The sequence below is a fragment of the Orcinus orca genome, chromosome 7, assembly GCF_937001465.1.
Source record: "Orcinus orca chromosome 7, mOrcOrc1.1, whole genome shotgun sequence".
In the NCBI taxonomy this organism is placed as follows: Eukaryota; Metazoa; Chordata; class Mammalia; order Artiodactyla; family Delphinidae; genus Orcinus; species Orcinus orca.
Window position 1 is genome coordinate 48,658,010 of NC_064565.1, and position 19,223 is coordinate 48,677,232.

General features: G+C 34.0%; 1 protein-coding gene across 22 annotated transcripts in view; it reads right to left on the reverse strand.

The window, feature by feature from the left end:
- BAZ2B (bromodomain adjacent to zinc finger domain 2B) overlaps nt 1-19,223 on the reverse strand; it is a 398,760-nt gene that overhangs the window by 14,404 nt on the left and 365,133 nt on the right. For 18 of the 22 annotated variants that reach the window (XR_007478277.1, XM_033421795.2, XM_049712004.1 and 15 more), the window contains 7 exons: nt 14,305-14,960; nt 13,643-13,916; nt 13,311-13,466; nt 12,770-12,930; nt 7,968-8,278; nt 7,444-7,579; nt 2,552-2,698 (listed from right to left, as the gene is read on the reverse strand). Coding sequence is in view for 21 of the 22 variants with exons in the window: in XM_033421795.2 (XP_033277686.1) it covers nt 2,552-2,698; nt 7,444-7,579; nt 7,968-8,278; nt 12,770-12,930; nt 13,311-13,466; nt 13,643-13,916; nt 14,305-14,960 (1,841 nt within the window). In the remaining variant the exon portion in view is untranslated. The remainder of the gene's footprint in view (nt 1-2,551; nt 2,699-7,443; nt 7,580-7,967; nt 8,279-12,769; nt 12,931-13,310; nt 13,467-13,642; nt 13,917-14,304; nt 14,961-19,223) is intronic. The other 4 variants (XM_049712016.1, XM_049712015.1, XM_049712012.1 and 1 more) reach the window with 1 other exon arrangement.

Below are 19,223 nucleotides of genomic sequence, written 5' to 3' on the forward strand. Positions count from 1 at the left end.
AGGGAGTGAACAGGAAAGAAAGGAGGCAGTGGAGAGATGGATGCTTGAAACTGAGTTTATGAAGTGGTGGTAGTTACTGGTAGTAACTACGTCAAGAGATTAAACATGGAAGAGAGTGTCTGAGATAGGGAAAACCTAATGAAGAGTTTGGCCCTCAATACATTCTAACCCTTTCACACTTCTTACTCCTTACTTTATAACTCTAAAACCCATTTCTTTCTACTTTATCATAGTGCTACTCTTTAATCAATTAGTATTAGAATTCACAGGTTTCCAATTTATATGTGACTGGAAAGTGACTTAAAATACATATGCTTATTACCATATGACCTAGCAATTCTACTCTTAGGTATATAACAGAAAAATTGAAAACATATATTCATACAAAAACTTGGGTATGACTGTTCATAGCAGCATTATTCATAAAAGCCAAAATGTAGAAACAACCCAAATGTCCATCAGCTGAACAGATAAACAAAATGTATTCTGTCCATATAATGAAATATCATTTGACTTTAAAGATGAAGGGCTAGAACACAGATGAACCTTGAAAATATTGTGCTAAGTGAAAGAAAAAGGCCACATATTGTATGATTTGATGTATATGTAATGACAATAGGCAACCCCACAGAGATAGAAAATAGATTAATGGTTGCCAAAGGCTGAGAAGAGAAGGGGAATGGGGAGTGAATGATAATGTGTACAAGCATACTTTTTGGGGATCATGAAGATGTTCTGGAATTTGATAGTGGTGATGGTTGTACAACTTTGTGAATATATTAAAAACCACTGAATTGCACACTTTAAAATGAATTTTACAGTATACAAATTATATCTCAAAAAAAATCCCCATAAAACTCTTCATTTTGATCTGGCAATTAAAAAGTTTTAAGTAATAATACTACTTAAAAAATACTAAAATTTATATGGAGCCATAAAAGACCCAGAATTGCCAAAGTAATCCTTAGGAAAAAGAACAAAGCTGGAGGCATAACCCTTCCAGACTTCAGACACTACTACAAAGCTACAGTAATCAAAACAGTGTGGTATTGGGGCAGAAACAGACATATAGATCAATGAACCAGAATAGAGAACCCAGAAATAAACCCGCACACCTACAGTAAATTAATCTACAACAAAAGCGGTAAGAATATACAATGGAGAAAAAACAGTCTCTTCAGCAAGTGGTGTTGGAAAAGCTGGACTGCTAAATCAATGAAATTAGAACACTCCCTCACACCCTCACACCACATATAAAAATAAACTCAAAATAGTTTAAAGACCTAAACATAAGACATAAAAGTCCTAGAAGAGAACACAGGCAAAACATTCTTGGACATAAATCATAGCAATATTTTCTTAGATCACTCTTCCAAGGCAAAAGAAATGAAAGTAAAAATAAATGGGACCTAATCAAACTTAAAAGCTTTTCCACAGCAAAGGAAACCAACAAAACAAAAAGACAACCTACCAGACTGGGAGAAAATATTTGCAAATGATGCAACTGACAAGGGGTTAATAACCAAAATACACAAACAGCTCATACAACTCAATATCAAAAACACAAACAACCCAATTGAAAAATGGGTGGAAGACCTAAATAGATATTTCTCTAAATAAGACATACAGCTGGCCAACAGGCATGTGAAAAGATGCTCAGCATTAAGCGTTACTAAGTATTAGAGAAATGTACATCAAAACCACAACGAGGTATCATCTCACACCAGTCAGAATGGCTATCATCAAAAAGTCTACAAATAATAAGTGCTGGAGAGGGTGTGGAGAAAAGGGAATCCTAGTACACTGTTGGTGGGAATGTAAATTGGTGCAGCCAGTATGGAAACAAGTATGAAGGTTCTTTAAAAAATTAAAAATAGAGCTACCATATGATCCAGGAATCCCACTCCTGGGCATATACCTAGAAAAGAAGAAAACTCTTAATTTGAAAAGATACATGCACCCTAATGTTCATAACAGCCCTATTTACAATAGCCAAGACATGGAACCAACCCAAGTACCCATCAACAGACAACTGGTTTAAGAAGATGTGGTACACATATACAATGGACTATTACTCAGCCATAAAAAAGAATGAAATATTGTCATTTGCAACAAATGGATGGACCTAGAGATTATCATACTAAGTGAAGTAAGTTAGACAGAGAAAGACAAATATCATATCACTTATACGTGCAATCTAAAAAATAATACAAATGAATCTATATACAAAACAGAATCTACATACAAAACAGATTTCTAGAAAACAACCTTATGGTTACCAAAGGGGAAAGGTGCTGGGGGTGGTGGTGGGGAGGATAAATTAGGAGTATGGGATTCACAGATACAAACTACTACACATAAAATAGATAAGCAACAAGGATTTACTGTAGAGCACAGGGAACTCTATTCAAAATCTTGTAATAACCTATAATGGAAAAGAATCTGAAAAAAAATATATAACTGAATCACTCTGCTGTATACCCGAAACTAACACAATATTGTAAATCAACTATACTTCAATAAAAAAAATTTAGTTTTAGATCAGTCTTACCTTAGCAATGCAAGCTGGACAAAACCAGTCCCCATCTGGTATAGTTGTAATCTTGGGTCTATGACAGTATGTATGACAGCCTTTGTCACAGCCATCGCAAAGGAGGAGCAGTTCTTCATTATCTCCCTTTCGACAGATCTGGCAGTACTATAATACATGGAAAATCATTTAAAATTAACACTCTGCTACAAATAATAGTTTTGGGGATATTAAACACACCATTAATTCCTAATTTATATTAGTAATGAACATTCCGCTTGCTAACAAATATACAGTAGCCATACACATCTATGTATCTCTCGTTACACAGATATGGACCACATGATGGGGTGAGCAGTTCAGTTGGGGTAAATGCACATTTCAGGTACACTGCAAAAAACAAAGCTAGAGGTTGAATGCCTGCACACACTTCAGAAGCATGTACACATTAACATACGAAATAATTAACATGACATTAGAGCACATAAAGCAATGAATAGCTTTAATACATAGTGTTTTAATTTTTTAATATATTTCATCGTTTGCTTATCTTAGCATCCTCATGATATCCTGAGAAAGAAATAAGTAAGAGTTAGAGTAATTTTTAAGATCAAAATTAGGAACATGTATTAGTAACAGAATTATAAATAATAATAATAAGATGTCACTGTATTTTGACTATGTCCAAATCAGGAAACTTTGGAAATCAACCCAAATCAAACATGTGTCACAAATGTAGAAAATGGATCCTACAAAATGATTTCTAAGGGAAAAAGAAATTGATACAATAAATTAAATAAAAGAATTTAGAAGTCATAATTTATTTTCTAGGACTAAAAATAAAATTGTTCCTTCTCTGTTGAAAAACTTCTAATACCATTAAGAACTTTAAAATCTATAAAGAGATTTTTTTTCCCCCATGCACACATATTCTGTATAACAAGTTTCACAAAGGGAAAGAAGGAAGATTAGACAGGTAAAAACTTTAAAGATGGCTTTAAAAAATGGTAAGTACTAACATTATATTTTGACATTTAGTTTTTATTTCAGTCACAGTAGACAATGTCCTGTAATCAATATTCCAAAAAATGAAAACATTACTAATATAATATTGTACAACTATATTTCAATTGAAAATAATTAAAACATTTAAATTATAAATCATTTGTACTAATTTTAAGTTATGCATTTATATACTGTTAAAAACAAAATAGCTTAATTGTTCAAACTTAAATTAATTTCAATAAAACATTAAATCTAAATCTGGGAATGTCTAAAATAGTCTTTCATAACTCAATACGTACACCAATGATAGCTTAAGAATCTTATCAAAACAGCAGATACATGCTATTCACCTTAACAAATATCTACCAAATATATGTAATATACATGCAATACTGAAACTGGCATATGTACTAAGAGCAAAAGCAGTAGAGTTTAATATCCCAACAGTAAGTATTTATTTTATGACCTTTCCTGATAACCACATCACTAAATACCTTAATATGGTGTTATTTCTCCAAATTTGAGTTATTTCTTTAAAATTTCCATTATAAAAATACTCTTTGAGAAATAACATTTCGAAGGTTATATTTCAATCCCTATAACAATAAATTTTAAAAATCAGGTTCATGAACATTAAGTAAATTCTCATTGTTTTCTACAATAGCTAAAAATACTATGAAGCCTGTCTTACATCTCACATTTATGATTTATAAATAAAATTATTTTCTGATACTTATTAAGAAAGGGTGGCAGGTATCAAGTTCATAACATTTTTGAAAATCCACAGTAATAGCTCACAATATGTTAGAGCAAATGTAGTAATATTTGGTTTTAACTCCTTTGCTACCACAGTAAAAAAAAACAGTGGATGTTGCCGATTGCTTAACATTAACAACAGAAAACATATTGTGGGCTGAGAAGTATCTGGAGGCAAATCATGGCAGCTCCTTCTTTCCTAGTAAGCATGGTTTCTGGCAAAGAGGATATTTCTAAAGACATTGAGCACTTTAACATTTTTTTTTAGGACTTCTTATGAGGATTATTATAGGTTTTGTTACATTTCTAATTCAAGGTTACCAAGTGCTCATTAATCTTTGAATAAGAAACTCTGCCTTCTTTTCAAAGTAGTTTTATAGCAAATATTGTATTATTAAACATTAAAAAAAGAAATAAAAATTATGAGATGGAGTTAAATAATGATGAATGTATATTAATTTATTAATAACAATAGAAAAGAAGTTTGCAAAACCTGAAATAAAACTTTAGATTGCAGAAAGTAAGTACACTAATATAAAGGTAGAATTTGGTACAAGTTTTGGGTTTCTGTGTATAGGTTATAACAAAACTGCCTACATTGTGATGATTGTTTTGGTGTAGATGAGAAAAGTAACTGTACAAATTTCATTCTGATATAGGAATTGAATCTTTTTTTATCATTATAGCCTACATTTCACCAAATATATTTGTCTAAGGTGACTTTAAAACTGGTTTTAATAATAATTTTTAGAAGGAAAATTATTTTTACCTGGTAAAAATGCTACCAGATGACCTGAACAATGCCTTAAAACTTATAGTAAATTCTAATCTATATAGGGAAAGACCTAAATTTGAGCATATTGTGAAAAATGCAGATTCATTATTCCATGGACATTTTAGAAAGAAGTGAAAAAAACCATAGAAGAAAGCAAATTTATTTGTATAGAATGAATAAAGTATTGAGTAGTCTAAGTATAGAGGTAAAAAGGAAGGAGAGAATGCTAAATTATTTAAGAATCACTTCTTTTCTTTGGCGAAGATTATTTAAAATAGGTATTTTACCCTTAGTCATTCATGAAAACAAATCTCAAATGTTTGAATTTTAAAGTTAACCTGTAATTCAAAAGCAACTGTTAAAGAAATTCATAAAAGTCTACATATAATAGATATTTCTGTATATGATACAAAAGAGGCAAAAGGGACACGTACATGATTTAAAATAAATCTCTCTCTGGAAAATATAAGAAATATAGCTTTTATTTTGAACATATAGCATTTGTTGCCTAGTACAAAGTAGAGGCCACTACACGATAACTAACTGGGCTTGAACAAAGAAGGAGAAAAAACATTTTTAACTGTTAAAGGAAAGACTAAAAGATCTACTCAATGCCAACTATATCCAAATATTGGGTTGGCCAAAAGGTTCGTTTGCTTTTTTTCCGCAAGATGGCTTTAGTAACACTTAGTTGTCTATAAGTTCATTCAAAACAATTTTGTTAGATTGTATGTGACACCTATCATATCAGCGTGCATTTAAAAAAAGCCTTATCAAAATTGGTGAATTTTTGTGTAGCCATTTTAATACTGAAGATGGAAGAAAAAAGGCAACATTTTCGGCATATTATGCTTTATTATTTCAAGAAAGGTAAAAATGCAACCGAAATGCAAAAAAAGATTTGTGCAGTGTATAGAGAAGGTGCTGTGACTGACTGAACACATCAAAAGTGGTTTGTGAAGTTTCACGCTGGAAATTTGTCACTGGATGATGCTCCACGGTTGGGTAGACCAGTTGAAGTTGACAGCGATCAAATCAAGATATTAATTGAGAACAATCAACGTTATACCATGCGGGAGATAGCCAACATACTCAAAATATCCAAATCAAGTGCTGAAAATCATTTACATCAGCTTGGTTATGTGAATCGCTCTGATGTTTGAGTTCCACATAAATTAAGCAAAAAAACCCTTCTTGACCGTATTTCCTCATGCGATTCTCTGCTTAAACATAACGAAAATGTTCCATTTTTAAAACACATTGTGATGGGTGATGAAAAATGGATACTGTACAATAATGTGGAATGGAAGAGATAGTGGGGCAAGCGAAATGAAACACCACCAACCACACCAAAGGCCGGTATATGGTGGGATTGGAAGGGAGTCCTCTACTATGAGCTCCTTCCAGAAAACCAAACGATCAATTCCAACAAGTACTGCTCCCAATTAGACCAACTGAAAGCAGCACTCAACAAAAAGTGTCCAGAATTAGTCAACAGAAAATGCATAATCTTCCATCAGTATAATGCAAGACTGCATGTTTCTTTGATGACCAGGCAAAAACTGTTACAGCTTAGCTGGGAAGCTCTGATTCATCCAGCTTATTCACCAGACATTACACCTTTGGATTTCCATTTATTTAGGCTTTATAAAATTCTCTTAATGGAAAAAATTTTAATTCCCTGGAAGACTGTAAAAGGCACCTGGATCAGTTCTTTGCTCAAAACAATAAAACGTTTTGGGAAGATGGAATTATGAAGTTGCCTGAAAAATGGTAGAAGGTAGTGGAACAAAAGGGTGAATACGCTGTTCAATAAAGTTCTTGGTGAAAATGAAAAATGTATCTTTTATTTTTACTTAAAAACCTAAGGCAATTTTTTGGCCAACCCAAAACATGATATTGGTGCATAAAGGAAGAGCTCTCTGCTTATTCTGTATTTACTTAGCTAAGTATTTCTGGCATTAAGAAAAGAAAATTGATACAAATATAGATATTTTAGAAATGAAGTGAACGTACCTAGCAGATAATGTTAGCAACTGGAGTGTTTACAAGATTGAAAGGGCCTTCAAAACATTCAGATTAACAACTATTATGTTGACAGAATGGAGAAGACAACTTCAGTCAGAGTTATAAACAATATTCAAAGGAGAGAAAGACAAGATTTAAAAAAATGAAAGATAACATTTGGTAGGTTCCTTCAAAAAGCTCAAAATAAGGAGGAAAGTATCAAACTATACAGTATTTAAGAATTAAGGAAATTCTCAAGTACAGCATACATTATTTTGACAATAAGTAATGCATAATTAAGAAATATCTGAAGATTGGAAAAAAAACAGGACAAAGTAAATTATAGTATTTCTTAAATAAAAACACTTACAACTTTCATAATTGATTTTTCCCATGCTACTGATTTCTGTAACTGCTGAATGCACAGAGCTACCTGTGCAGCACTGCGAGCTTCTGATAATGCCCTTCTCCATACCCTGAGCCCTGGAGCAATATCCTCTTCAATTCTGCATTGAAATATAGAAAAATTAAGTAGGTCACGTCCACATTTATGGTTACTGAATGTGAAACAATCATCACACTGAAAGCCAAGCAATGACAAAAACATGTAACAGCCAATAAGTATAAGGTTTAAGCAACTAAATTTGATGTAGTGCACAGACTGTGGCTACGTGCCTCAAAGCTTAGTCACAACCAGGTAAATGTAAGATCACTTTGCAGGATTATCAACGCACATAACAACAACAAAAAATGTTTTTACAAAGCACCATGCAAACAGCATGATCCATATGGATCACAGACATACAAGAAGATACATAGATAACAGGCAATAGAAAATAGGCTCCAATTAGCAAAGAAGCACAATAATTTTTCAAGTTAATCTCAATAACCTACCCGTCACCATCACCACTAATGGATGGTGCAGGAGCAGGGACAGTAACTGTGCCCACATTATCCAGTTTGATCTGAATGGTGGTACTTAAGGGGCTCTTCAGATACCTTCTTTCAATGTTCCGCTCCAAATCAGCCAGCCTGGTTACAGCTATATCTAGGGGGTTGTCACTCTTCCGTTCCAGTGCATGTGCACTGCTTTCTTCTTCGCCAGTAAATTCTCCATCATGCTCCTTGCACAATTTAGAAAATGACTTATGTTCAAAATATACCAAGTCCTCCCTTTCTGATGCAGGCTCTGGACACATCCAACCCTATATATCAAAAGAATAATGTTATTATGGTTTCCTCTTAAAATGCCTGCTGGGTGAATTACCTTTACTTAAAATACAGCAGCAGACACCAGCAGACCTTAAGGATCTTTTCTAAAAGTTTTTATCTTGTGTTTCCTAATGCTAGGTAGAAACAAGAATAAAAAATTAAAAGAAACAGTTGTGAGAAGTTTGAAAAAGAAAATTTAATAACTTTTGATATTATGAAAGGTATAATGAAAATCAGCAAAGTATTCTGAGAGACTTTAGACTACATGCTTATTCATTTCAACAGAAATCTCTCCATGGTCTCTGAATTCAGCTCTTCCTTTCCATTTCCATTCCTTCTACCACTCTTCAGTACAGGGGTCTGTACAATACTTACCATTTTTCCTCCAGCCGTAGGAGTTTGCGTGAGCTGTTATATTTGTCTGTAGAGCCTTTCCCTGTTGCTCTTAACCTGGTTAAATCCACTCATCCTGCAGCTCTCATTTTAAAAGTCCTCAGGGAATCCTTCCCTGACCTACTTTAGCAGGTAAGTCTTCATATTATAAGCCCACAAAGGACCATATAGTATGCCACAGCCTTGTGGTACTCACAATTTTTTACTATTGTGATTATTTGATTCACATCTTTTTACCTCTAAATTCCATGATGGCAGGGACCACGTCTGCTTTTACTCCTTTTATCTCCAGCACAGTGAAAGCAAAGAGTAGGCACTCAATACACACGTGTTGATTGAATAAGTGAATGATCTTATAACTCAGCTTGCTTTTATTGATCTTCTACCTCAAAATCCTTCAAAGTTTCCCTACTGTTTAACAAAGTCCATATTTTTATCATGACATTCAAGTACCTCAATCTGCCTCTTCCTCTCATGTTCCCGTTCACATATCCTACACTGCAAATTCCACAACTTGCAACTCCACAAACATGCCCTAAACTTCTGGATCCTGGTGCTCTGCTCAGGCTGTTCCCTCTTCCTAGTATGGCATTCCTTGTCAAAAGCTGACACACCTTCTCAAGTTCCATCTCGACTTCTACGTGAAATGTTCCCTGATCTCTCCCATGTCTCCATCAGAAGTTATGCATTCTTTTTCTAAATTCATGTATGACTCTGTACTCCTCTGGGATCAGTTAACAGATTCTGTGGAGATGTATATATGACTTATCTCCCTATTAGATGACAAGATTTCTGACAGCAGAAACCACATTTTATCCAATTTTGTGGTGCCTACTGTCTGATGTGGAATAGGGGCTTAGTAAATGCATATTAAATGAAAAACAGAATGAACATTATCCTTTTTATTAAACCTCTTTAGAGATAATTATTTTATCTTGTATATTAGGATCAATTCCTCTTCTTTAATTCAGTAGAACATTTATATTTGTGAAGTAAGGATGGAATTATGAATAGTACATGTAAGTGCATTAGGTACAAGTCATGTCAAATGAACCGCATTCCCGTATTTTGAAAAGGGTACTAAATTCATAAATCAAGAGAACCCTGTAAACATAGCATATCTTGATGTCTGCAAGGCAAATGACAAGACAAAAAATGAAGACTAGATTAAAGAAATCTAGACGGTTGAAAACTGCTTCCAAAAAATGGTGATTGACAGAACTTGTGTCACCTTAGAAAAGGTCCCCAGTGCCAGTGTCCAAAAGGCTCTGTACTTGGTTTGTCCTGTTAATACACTTATGAGTAACTTGGTTGATTGTTATTAAATCTGCAGATGATTTAAAATTAGGGAGAAAATTTAATATTCTGTATAACAGGACTAAGATAAAAATAGTTCCATATGCTGAAAAATGTACCCACATGAAATTAATAAAAATAAAACAATGATAAATGTAAATTTTAGGTTTGAAGGTTAGGCAACTAATCACAGAAATATTGAATACTATATGTGATACAACTTGCTTAAAAGCTCTTTGAAAGAGGGCCAAAGTTTGTTTTTTCATAGCGTATACTCAGTGAAGCAAGAGAATGATGTGGATGCCAAAAAGCTAGTACAAAATTCAAGCAGCATTAATGGAAGTATAGTGCTGGATTAAGGAAAGTAAAAGTCCCATGAACACATTCAGACAGCGCTATGTACAGTTATGGATACAACATTTTAAGAAGGATATTAACACTGGTGTTTATACAGAAGAGAATCATGTACATGGAAACTCTTTCACAGGACTAATGGTTGAAGGAATTAATTAGCTTGTAAAAGAGAAAACTTAGAGACACAGGAGCTATCTTTAGAGGAGCTGGAAGAGTAATTAGGTTCTTTGTATACTCGCAACAACAGAACTAGGACAAGAGACTTGCAGATTTTCCTACAAAATAATAAAGAATGTCCAAATTATCAGCAATATTAAAAATATAAATGAATGCACCTAAGTAAGTCCCACAGGCCACCTGTGTGATGTGTCTTCACAATGGCTAGTTCCCCACGTTAAACATATAACTCTATTTTCTTAAAAAAAAAAAAACATTAAATCTTCTATAGATGTTAAAATAATGTCTTGTGGTTATTTTCATCATTTGTGTTTTTAGACTCTTCAAGAATAATATAATTCATTTTTTCAGAATAATACAGAACAATTTAGTAATACCTTAATAACAGAATATTAAAACATTTCACTTAAAAAACAAATTCTACTTTTCTTATATACTTAGAACACAGCCAAGATTGTCTAAGCAGCCAGTAATGTGATAAGGTTAATGCAGGAAAATATGAGTATGGCTCCAGGAAAATGTTTCAGGCCCACACCCTGACTTTATACTTAACGTAAAAAAGCTTGGGACTTCCCTGGCGGCACAGTGGCTAAGAATCCACCTGCCAATGCAGGGGACACGGGTTTGAGCCCTGGTCCGGGAAGATCCCACATGCCGCGGAGCAACTAAGCCCATGTGCCACAATTACTGAGCCTGTGCGCCACAACTACTGAACCCATGCACCTAGAGCCTGTGCTCTGCAACAAGAGAAGCCACCACAATGAGAAGCCCGCGTGCAGCAACGAAGACCCAACTCAGCCAAAAATAAATAAAATTGTATCTTAAAAAAAAAAAATCTTGGTGATATGTTTTCCCAACCAATAGCCAATTAGAACTGGCAAATTAGGTGGAGGAAGTTGGGGGAAAATTGGGCCAGAAGAACCAACCAAATTTAAACCAGCAAGTAGTAGCAACTGACCATGACAGAAGACAGAAACAGACTATAGAAAGCAGACACAGTCGTTTAAAAGCAAAGCACACTAGGACCATTTAATGTAGGGGCAAAACCTCTTCACATTTCCTGAGGGAATCATCATCTAATAATTGGTCTTCGCACTAATGATCCTGTGTCACCAAGATAATTTAAATCAAACTCATTATTCTCAATTTAAGAAGGTAGTGTAATGCGTAACATAAGCGATTTGACAAACATGTTAAAAAATTATGGTGCTAAATGGAATAATTTTCATTTCTCTAGAAAATTAACTTGTGTGGAAGACTTCATTTGTTGAAGATGCCAAATAAATGAGGCATTTTTATACTGTAGTATAGTACTAGGAGGAAGATATAGTTTGCTAGCAAAATAGAGTCAACAAATGATAAATTTTGTTTCCCAAAGTTGGTAATTATGTTTGCGGCAAGAAAGGGATATGTTATTAGCTCTGGAAAGTGACATTTTTTGGAGAACTTCAAAAGTTTCCAAATGCCATAGGATAGTATTATGGCATAAGTTTCTCATTCTGAATAAAACATAAAATAGCAAATCAAATTACATGGATACTACATTTTCTAAACCTTTTCAGGTGTCTCATACTTATTCATCATCCATCCATTTATTCTCAGAGACATCACCTTATTATCAACTGAGAAGACTTTATATCTCTCCTACCAAAACTAAAAATTCTTGCACTACAGTAAAGCTTTCCTTTTGCCCGTCCATTGGAAGCCAGTCTGATCATGATAATGCTTGTGACATGGTAATGCCCAGTAGATAAATAAATTTAAAATTTACATATATATGTAGGGTGTGTGGGTATGTGTATAATGATACAGTGTATATTTGGATATATCTATATTCTCCAATTTTAAATTATATAGAGCGAAATTTTGACATACAACATAGCTTGATGCAAGGAGGTTCCTCTATATGAAACAGTTCAGTAGGAATTTGATAGAGCATTATATTTATCATGGGTAAAACTAGAAATGACACTTTTGAATACCATTAAGGAGGCAGCAAGATTTGGTAAAAAGAACACAGGTTCTGGAGTCAGACAGACTTGGATGAATACACACTTAGCTTACGATATGACCACTGGCAGGTTACTTACTTTGAGTCTTGTTCCTTACCTGTAAGATGGGGGAAATTAGTTCAGGATCATTTTGAGAATTAAATGAGATAAAGTGAAAACATTTAGCAGAGTAACTGGCACATATCAGGTATACAACAAATAATAGTTACCTTCCATCATCCTTAAAACAGATTTCATTCCAATCAATTTTACCTTCACTTGCAAACTTGCTGATGCAACTCTCCTTTCTAGATCTTCTACCTGTTGAAGAATACTCAAATCCATTTCCATTGCTTGTTCTTCTACTGACCAGTTCTCCACAATATCTCGAGTTACCTGGTTTTCTTCATGTTCATTTAATTCAATAATAGCAACTATATTTGAAAAGAAATTAATTTTAAAATCCACTTCATCCCTCAATGATTTCTTCTAAAAAGTGAATAAGGTTCCAGGGATAACATATACGTGTAACTTAACACACACAAATGTACTTGTGCATACACAGGCAGATTACTCTTAAAAGTAGGAATATTCTTTTTTAAGAAACAAAACAATATGTCTGCAGGTTGTGAGAAATTGTAAGAAAGTAATACCTATTTAAGAAATGTAAAGAGTTACTGTTTGTTGAACAACATAGAAAAAAAAGCCTATTAGTAATAAATTAAGAATTAGGATATACTAAAATATGTTTTAAGATAAAAGAACTAATTCTCATAACTAAGCAAGAGAGCAGAAGTCTCTTTTAGGTACATACCATCCTTATTTTTGATGCAAGCTTGAGTAATATAATCCAAGTGTTTCTGAATTTGCTTTTGTAACGCCTTTTCTCTTATTCCTCTGAGATGGAGTACTTTGAGCAAAGCTTTTAGGTCCTCTGGGTCAATAATTCTCCACCAACCAAACTGCATTTCTGAGTTAAGATAAATATGTAGATCTTTTTACAAATATTTTGAATATAAATTAATGGCACAATGCAAAACAGAAGACTTATAACTATGTAGAAAACCATCAAAGATTCGGTTATAATGCAGGAATCTATAACAATAAAATAAAGTAAGTGGCTATAAACCATCTCAATGTACCTACCTTCTGGAATAGGTTTTGGATTAGGAAAATCTACTGGTTTTGCTACTTCAACAGCTACAGGCTGAGTTGAAGAGACTTTTTCATTCTGTGGTACTGGAGATTCACTTTTACTTGAAGCAACATTAGGAGTCAAGAATGAATTACTGTTTCCTTCTGATAATCCCAACCCTGATCCAAGACTAGGTAAAGGTGATGTAAATGGATTACTGGAAGTAAGCACACTGGTGGGCCACCCACAAAACTGGAGTCCCATCATAGATACTCCACTTTTCATCTGCAAAAAAACCCAAAACATTTAAAAAGTAGAACAATCTAAGAAGTTAGGAAAAGTGTTTAGAACCAGAAATTATTTACAAAATTCGGAAAAAACATTCTTTCACTTATCACAATTAGAGGCATACGTCATTTCATTTGCTCCCCAAGTAATTTCTTTTTGGATATAATGCAACAGTAATAAGTTAAAAAGTAATTAAAGAAGGCTTTGATTTAGACATCAGTAGTTCTGATGAATCTTGGTGATAGCAAGTCTGACTCTTCAATTTTCAAACCATGGCGGAGATAATATTATAAATATTCAACTGATTTCCCTTGAGAGAAAATCTTTATGGGGTCAAAGATTAAATAAGGCAACATAAAAATGAGTTACAATTAGCAGCACTAACCTGAAGAGGTGATAAAGCAAATGGATTTAGGCCAACAGGATTCTGAGCAGAAGATGATCCAAGAAGAGGAGCTGGGGCAGGCGAAGGTGACTTAGATGGTGGCTGAGACTGAGGGGTCACTAAAGAAGCAGTTGACATACCTGCATGGGTAAGTGATGTGTCATCACAAGGTGTCCTTGGCAAAAGGCTAAACCACTGTCTATTCTTTTCAGTCAGTGTTTTTAACAACTGGTCATTGGGGAGAGGACTATAGAACTTCCCTGGACCACCTGAACTGGTATTGAACAGATTATTAGAGTCTGTCTTTTCCACGCTGCTTTGTGTTGCTGTTGACTGAATGCTGCCCAATGAATGTTTTCCACTGTTTTGATAAGACAATGTGCACCCATTTGCACTACTGTTTGGTTTGGGGGTTATTACATCTGACTCAGGAGGCATCTTAGCTACTTCTAAAAGCTTGCTTAATTTTGAAAATGAACCAGGTTTCTGAAGAAACAGATTTGTGTTATCTTTTTCTTTAGTATCTTCCTTTTGCTCACAATGATTTGGATTTGAACAATTTAAAGTGTCCTCAGAAGTCTCAAATAGTTCTTCTTTGATCTGGATACTTTCTGCCTTTTTTAGTTTTTCTCTTTCTTTTGCAATTTCTTCTAGTCCTAAAAAATTGAAAAGCATTATAAAGATCAGTTACTCCAGATCAAACCAATACTATAATTATATTCTTTTATTACTTATCAAGTTATATGCATAAATATTTTAGGAAACTTTTCTAGATTACTTAATACTCCCCATTTTCCCCTTTTTTATAGATTAGATTCTTTTGCTCATTGGAAAATTAATGTAATTTTGTGACTAATCTTTAGAAAAACTAAAATATAAAAAATTTAAAAGCCCTAATACACAGCAAAAATTATTATTAATATTTTTGTCTAAATCCTTCCAGGCATTCTATATGTACACACATACACACTTAAACCTATAAATTAAAAAAAAGGAAATCTTATTATATACATAATGCCTAACCTACATGTTTTTCTCTGTAAACATCCTGATATGTCAATAAATATATAACTACATCATAAATTTTAATGGCTATAGAATATTCAATAGAATATAACATAATTTAAATAATCAATCTTCTACTATTAATAGGGCCAAGTTATTCACTATTATAAAAAATGCTATAAATGATTTACTGAGTCCTAAGATATATACTTTTCAGAGTTTTTGAAATATGTTGTCAAACTGAAAGTCTAGATCAATACACGTTCATACCAGAAGCAAGAGCATCTGTTTGCCTACACCCTCAAGGAAACTAAATACTATCAGTATTTTTTGTTTTTGTCAATATCTGGGCAATAAAAATCTAAGCTGCATTTTTTTTTTTTTTCTGATATCCGGTAAGGCTGAGTATCTTTTCATGGGCTTACTGGCATTTCTCCTTTGTGAACTTCTGGTTCATATTTTTGAACAGTGTTTTTAAAATAATTTATAAGAACTCTTTAAAAAATATAAATCCACTACTTTATTCAATTTGAAAAGTAATATATGTCCAAGGTAAAATATTCAGTAATGAGAGGTATAAAAAAAACCCTTTCTGCCCTACTCCCTTCGTCCCTATTTCTACTCTTCAGAGGTAACCATGGTTAATCTATCATGTCTATATATCCTTCTGGAAATCTTACATGCATCTATAGGAATATCATTTTGCAGTATTACATAAATGGATACTACCCTTCACTTTTCTGCAACTCAGAATAAAATCCAAACTCCTAAGCAAGGCCTACAATGCTGTATGGTCTGGTTCCTGAAAATTCCTACAACCTCTGACCACTCTTGTCCTTGCTAACCTTGCTCTTCCTTTCTTCCTTTTTTTCAGCTTCTCAAACATACCCAGTTCTCTCCTTTTCTGGGCACTTTGCACTTGCTGCTCCCTCTGCCTGGGATATTGTTTTGTTGACTGGCTCCTTATCCTTCATGTCTCAGATCAAGTCATTTCCTCACAGAGGTTTTCTCTGATCATTTTATTTGAAGTAGGTTCCCTATTCCATTCACTTGATTTATTTGTTTTCCTGACATATGGTTGACGTACAATATTAGATAAGTTACAGGTACATAATGTAGTGATTTACAATTTTTAAAGGTCATACTCCATTTACAGTTATTTAAAAATATTGGCTATATTCCCTGTGTTGCACAATACAGCCTTGTGTCTTATTTTACCCATTCACTTTAGAATATCATCCTACATATTTCCGTCACAGAATTTATCATTATAAACAATAACCTAATTATCTGTTTATTTTCTACTCCACTCCCACCCACACACTAGAATTTAAATCAGCAAGCTTTTAAAAGTAGAGCAATGTTTCTTGCTTATTATTGGATCCCAAATGCCTAACATGGTGGCTGCTATAAAATAGAAGCTCCATAAATATTTCTTGAACGATGAAATAAAAGGATGGATTTGATATTTTCACTAAATACCTTAGACAGTTTTCCATGCTAAAACATATAACTGTACTTCATTTTTTTCAATCAGCTGAATAATATTCTATTTTATGGATACATCATAACTTAACCAATCCTCTACTAATGTTTGAAATGGCTTTCACATGCTTCTCTTGAAATTAGTTTCTACCCCAAATTAAAATCCTATACTTCAGACTTATGCTTCTGGACAATATGGAATAATAGGGACCAGATTTACACTCTTACATGAAACAACCAAAAAAGAGGCAAAATATATGAAATAACAGTTTGCAAGAAACTGGACTTCAGGCAACAAAAAAAGAAAACAAACACAGTCAGCTTATTGCCCCAGCTTATTGCTTTGGGTTAATTTCCAGGCTACAGCATAGGGAGGAAGAATCCAGGTGGAGCCTGGCAGACTCCCTGAGATGAGGAGATGGAACTGAGAGTCCAGGGAGATCAAAGCAGCTACAGTGCCCAGGAGAGAGTACTAGAGAGGAGAGCACTGCATGGAGAGAGAACTCCAGAGATCTGCAGTATTCAGCTGAATAATGAGCAGTGTGTACATGTGAGGAACTTATCTGAGACCAGGAAAGAACCACCTGAAAGGATTGGAGGTGACAGTGCCAGGTGCTCATACAGGCTGGGTATCTGGTACCCGTTCCTACCAACCAGATTGGGAAACCTCAAGATTCACGGCCATCAGGTGGAGTACTCAGAAGGATCTTGCTTTACTAGTTAGGGGATAAACTAGACTGAGCATTGTTTTAGTCCTGCCTAACAAATTTTTAAAGAAAGATCTGAAAGGATCAAACTCCTCCCAAGTAACTTAACTGTGTTTCAGCTAAACAAATCTCAAAAATATTTATAGAAATTCAAAAATATCCAGCACCAAACAAGGTAAAATTCACAATGTCTCGCATTCAATCAAAATTAAAAGACATACATGAATGATACATAATTAGAGAGCTCAATCAATGAAAACTAACCTCAAACTGACAAGACAGTAGCATTAGCAGACAAGGTCATTAAATTTGAAAAATAATGGCCGAAAAATTGCCAAATTTGATGAAAATTATAAACTACAGATCCAAAAAACTCAACTCCAAGCAAAAGAAACATGAAGATACATAACTACTCCAAGACATACCATGATCTAATTGCTCAAAACCAATAATAGAGAAAATCTTAAAAACAGCCAGAAAAAATTATTGTGCCTCATATGATCTTTATGCACTTCTGCACATTTGCCCTTAGAAGACCACCCTACTTCATCACCTCCAATAGGCACACATGAAAAGAGTCACAAATATTCTCTTCAAATACCCATGCTCACAAATTTCCTTAACTTTACACAAATTATTGGCTAGTAAGGAAATATTAATATTTGTGCTTGATTTATTCTGAGAACTAGTATCTCAAAAACCACTGTCATATATCCAAAAACAAACAGACCAACCAACCAACAGACAAGTTTTTTACTGGTTTGAGACTAGTTGATGACTTCCCATTTGCACCTAGGAAAGTGAGTTGATGATACATTTCAATAGCCTATTCGTGGTTGTCTTTAACTTTTATATTCAAATTGCTTAATTATAAACAACTAAACCTCTAACAGAAGTGTAAAATTATTTTTAAAAATTTGAAAAATATACAGGATATTTAGTAAAAAGATTTTTTAAATAGTTGTCTATCTCCTATTTCACACAATCCTCTGTTCTTTCCAGTCCTTACTTCTCTGACATGTATCAATGAGTATTAAAAAAAGTCTTCAACGCAGACATAGAGAATGGACTTGAGGACATGGGGAGTGGGAAGGGTAAGCTGGGACGAAGTGAGAGAATGGCATGGACATATATACACTACCAAATGTAGCTAGTGGGAAGCAGCCACATAGCACAGGGAGATCAGCTCAGTGCTTTGTGACCCCCTAGAGGGATGGGATAGGGAGGGTGGGAGGGAGACGCAAGAGGGAGGAGATATGGGGATATATGTATATGTATAGCTGATTCACTTTGTTATAAAGCAGAAACTAACACACCATTGTAAAGCAATTATACTCCAATAAAGATGTTAAAAAAAAAAGTCTTCAAAACAGACTAAAGAAGAGGAAAATAAGTAAGAGATGAAACAGGGAGTGCCGTTCACTTGATTGATTTCCTTGGTAGTAACTGCAAGTATATAATGACAAAGAAAATACCATTTCCCAATTAAACCAATTGAAACCAATCCTAATAAGAGCAAGTTTGCTATTGGAAAAGAGACTATGTCTTCTTGAGCTTAATCAGAATCACTTTGAAACCCTTTAGTTTACCTAATAGTTGTCACTGGACCCTAGGGGTCCACGATTCTCAGTTCGAATGGAATTTTTTCCTTTGGCTCTCCTTAGTTGGGCTGAAGCAGGCTAAAACTTTCAAATAGATTTTACTAAAATCTAAGTGAAACAC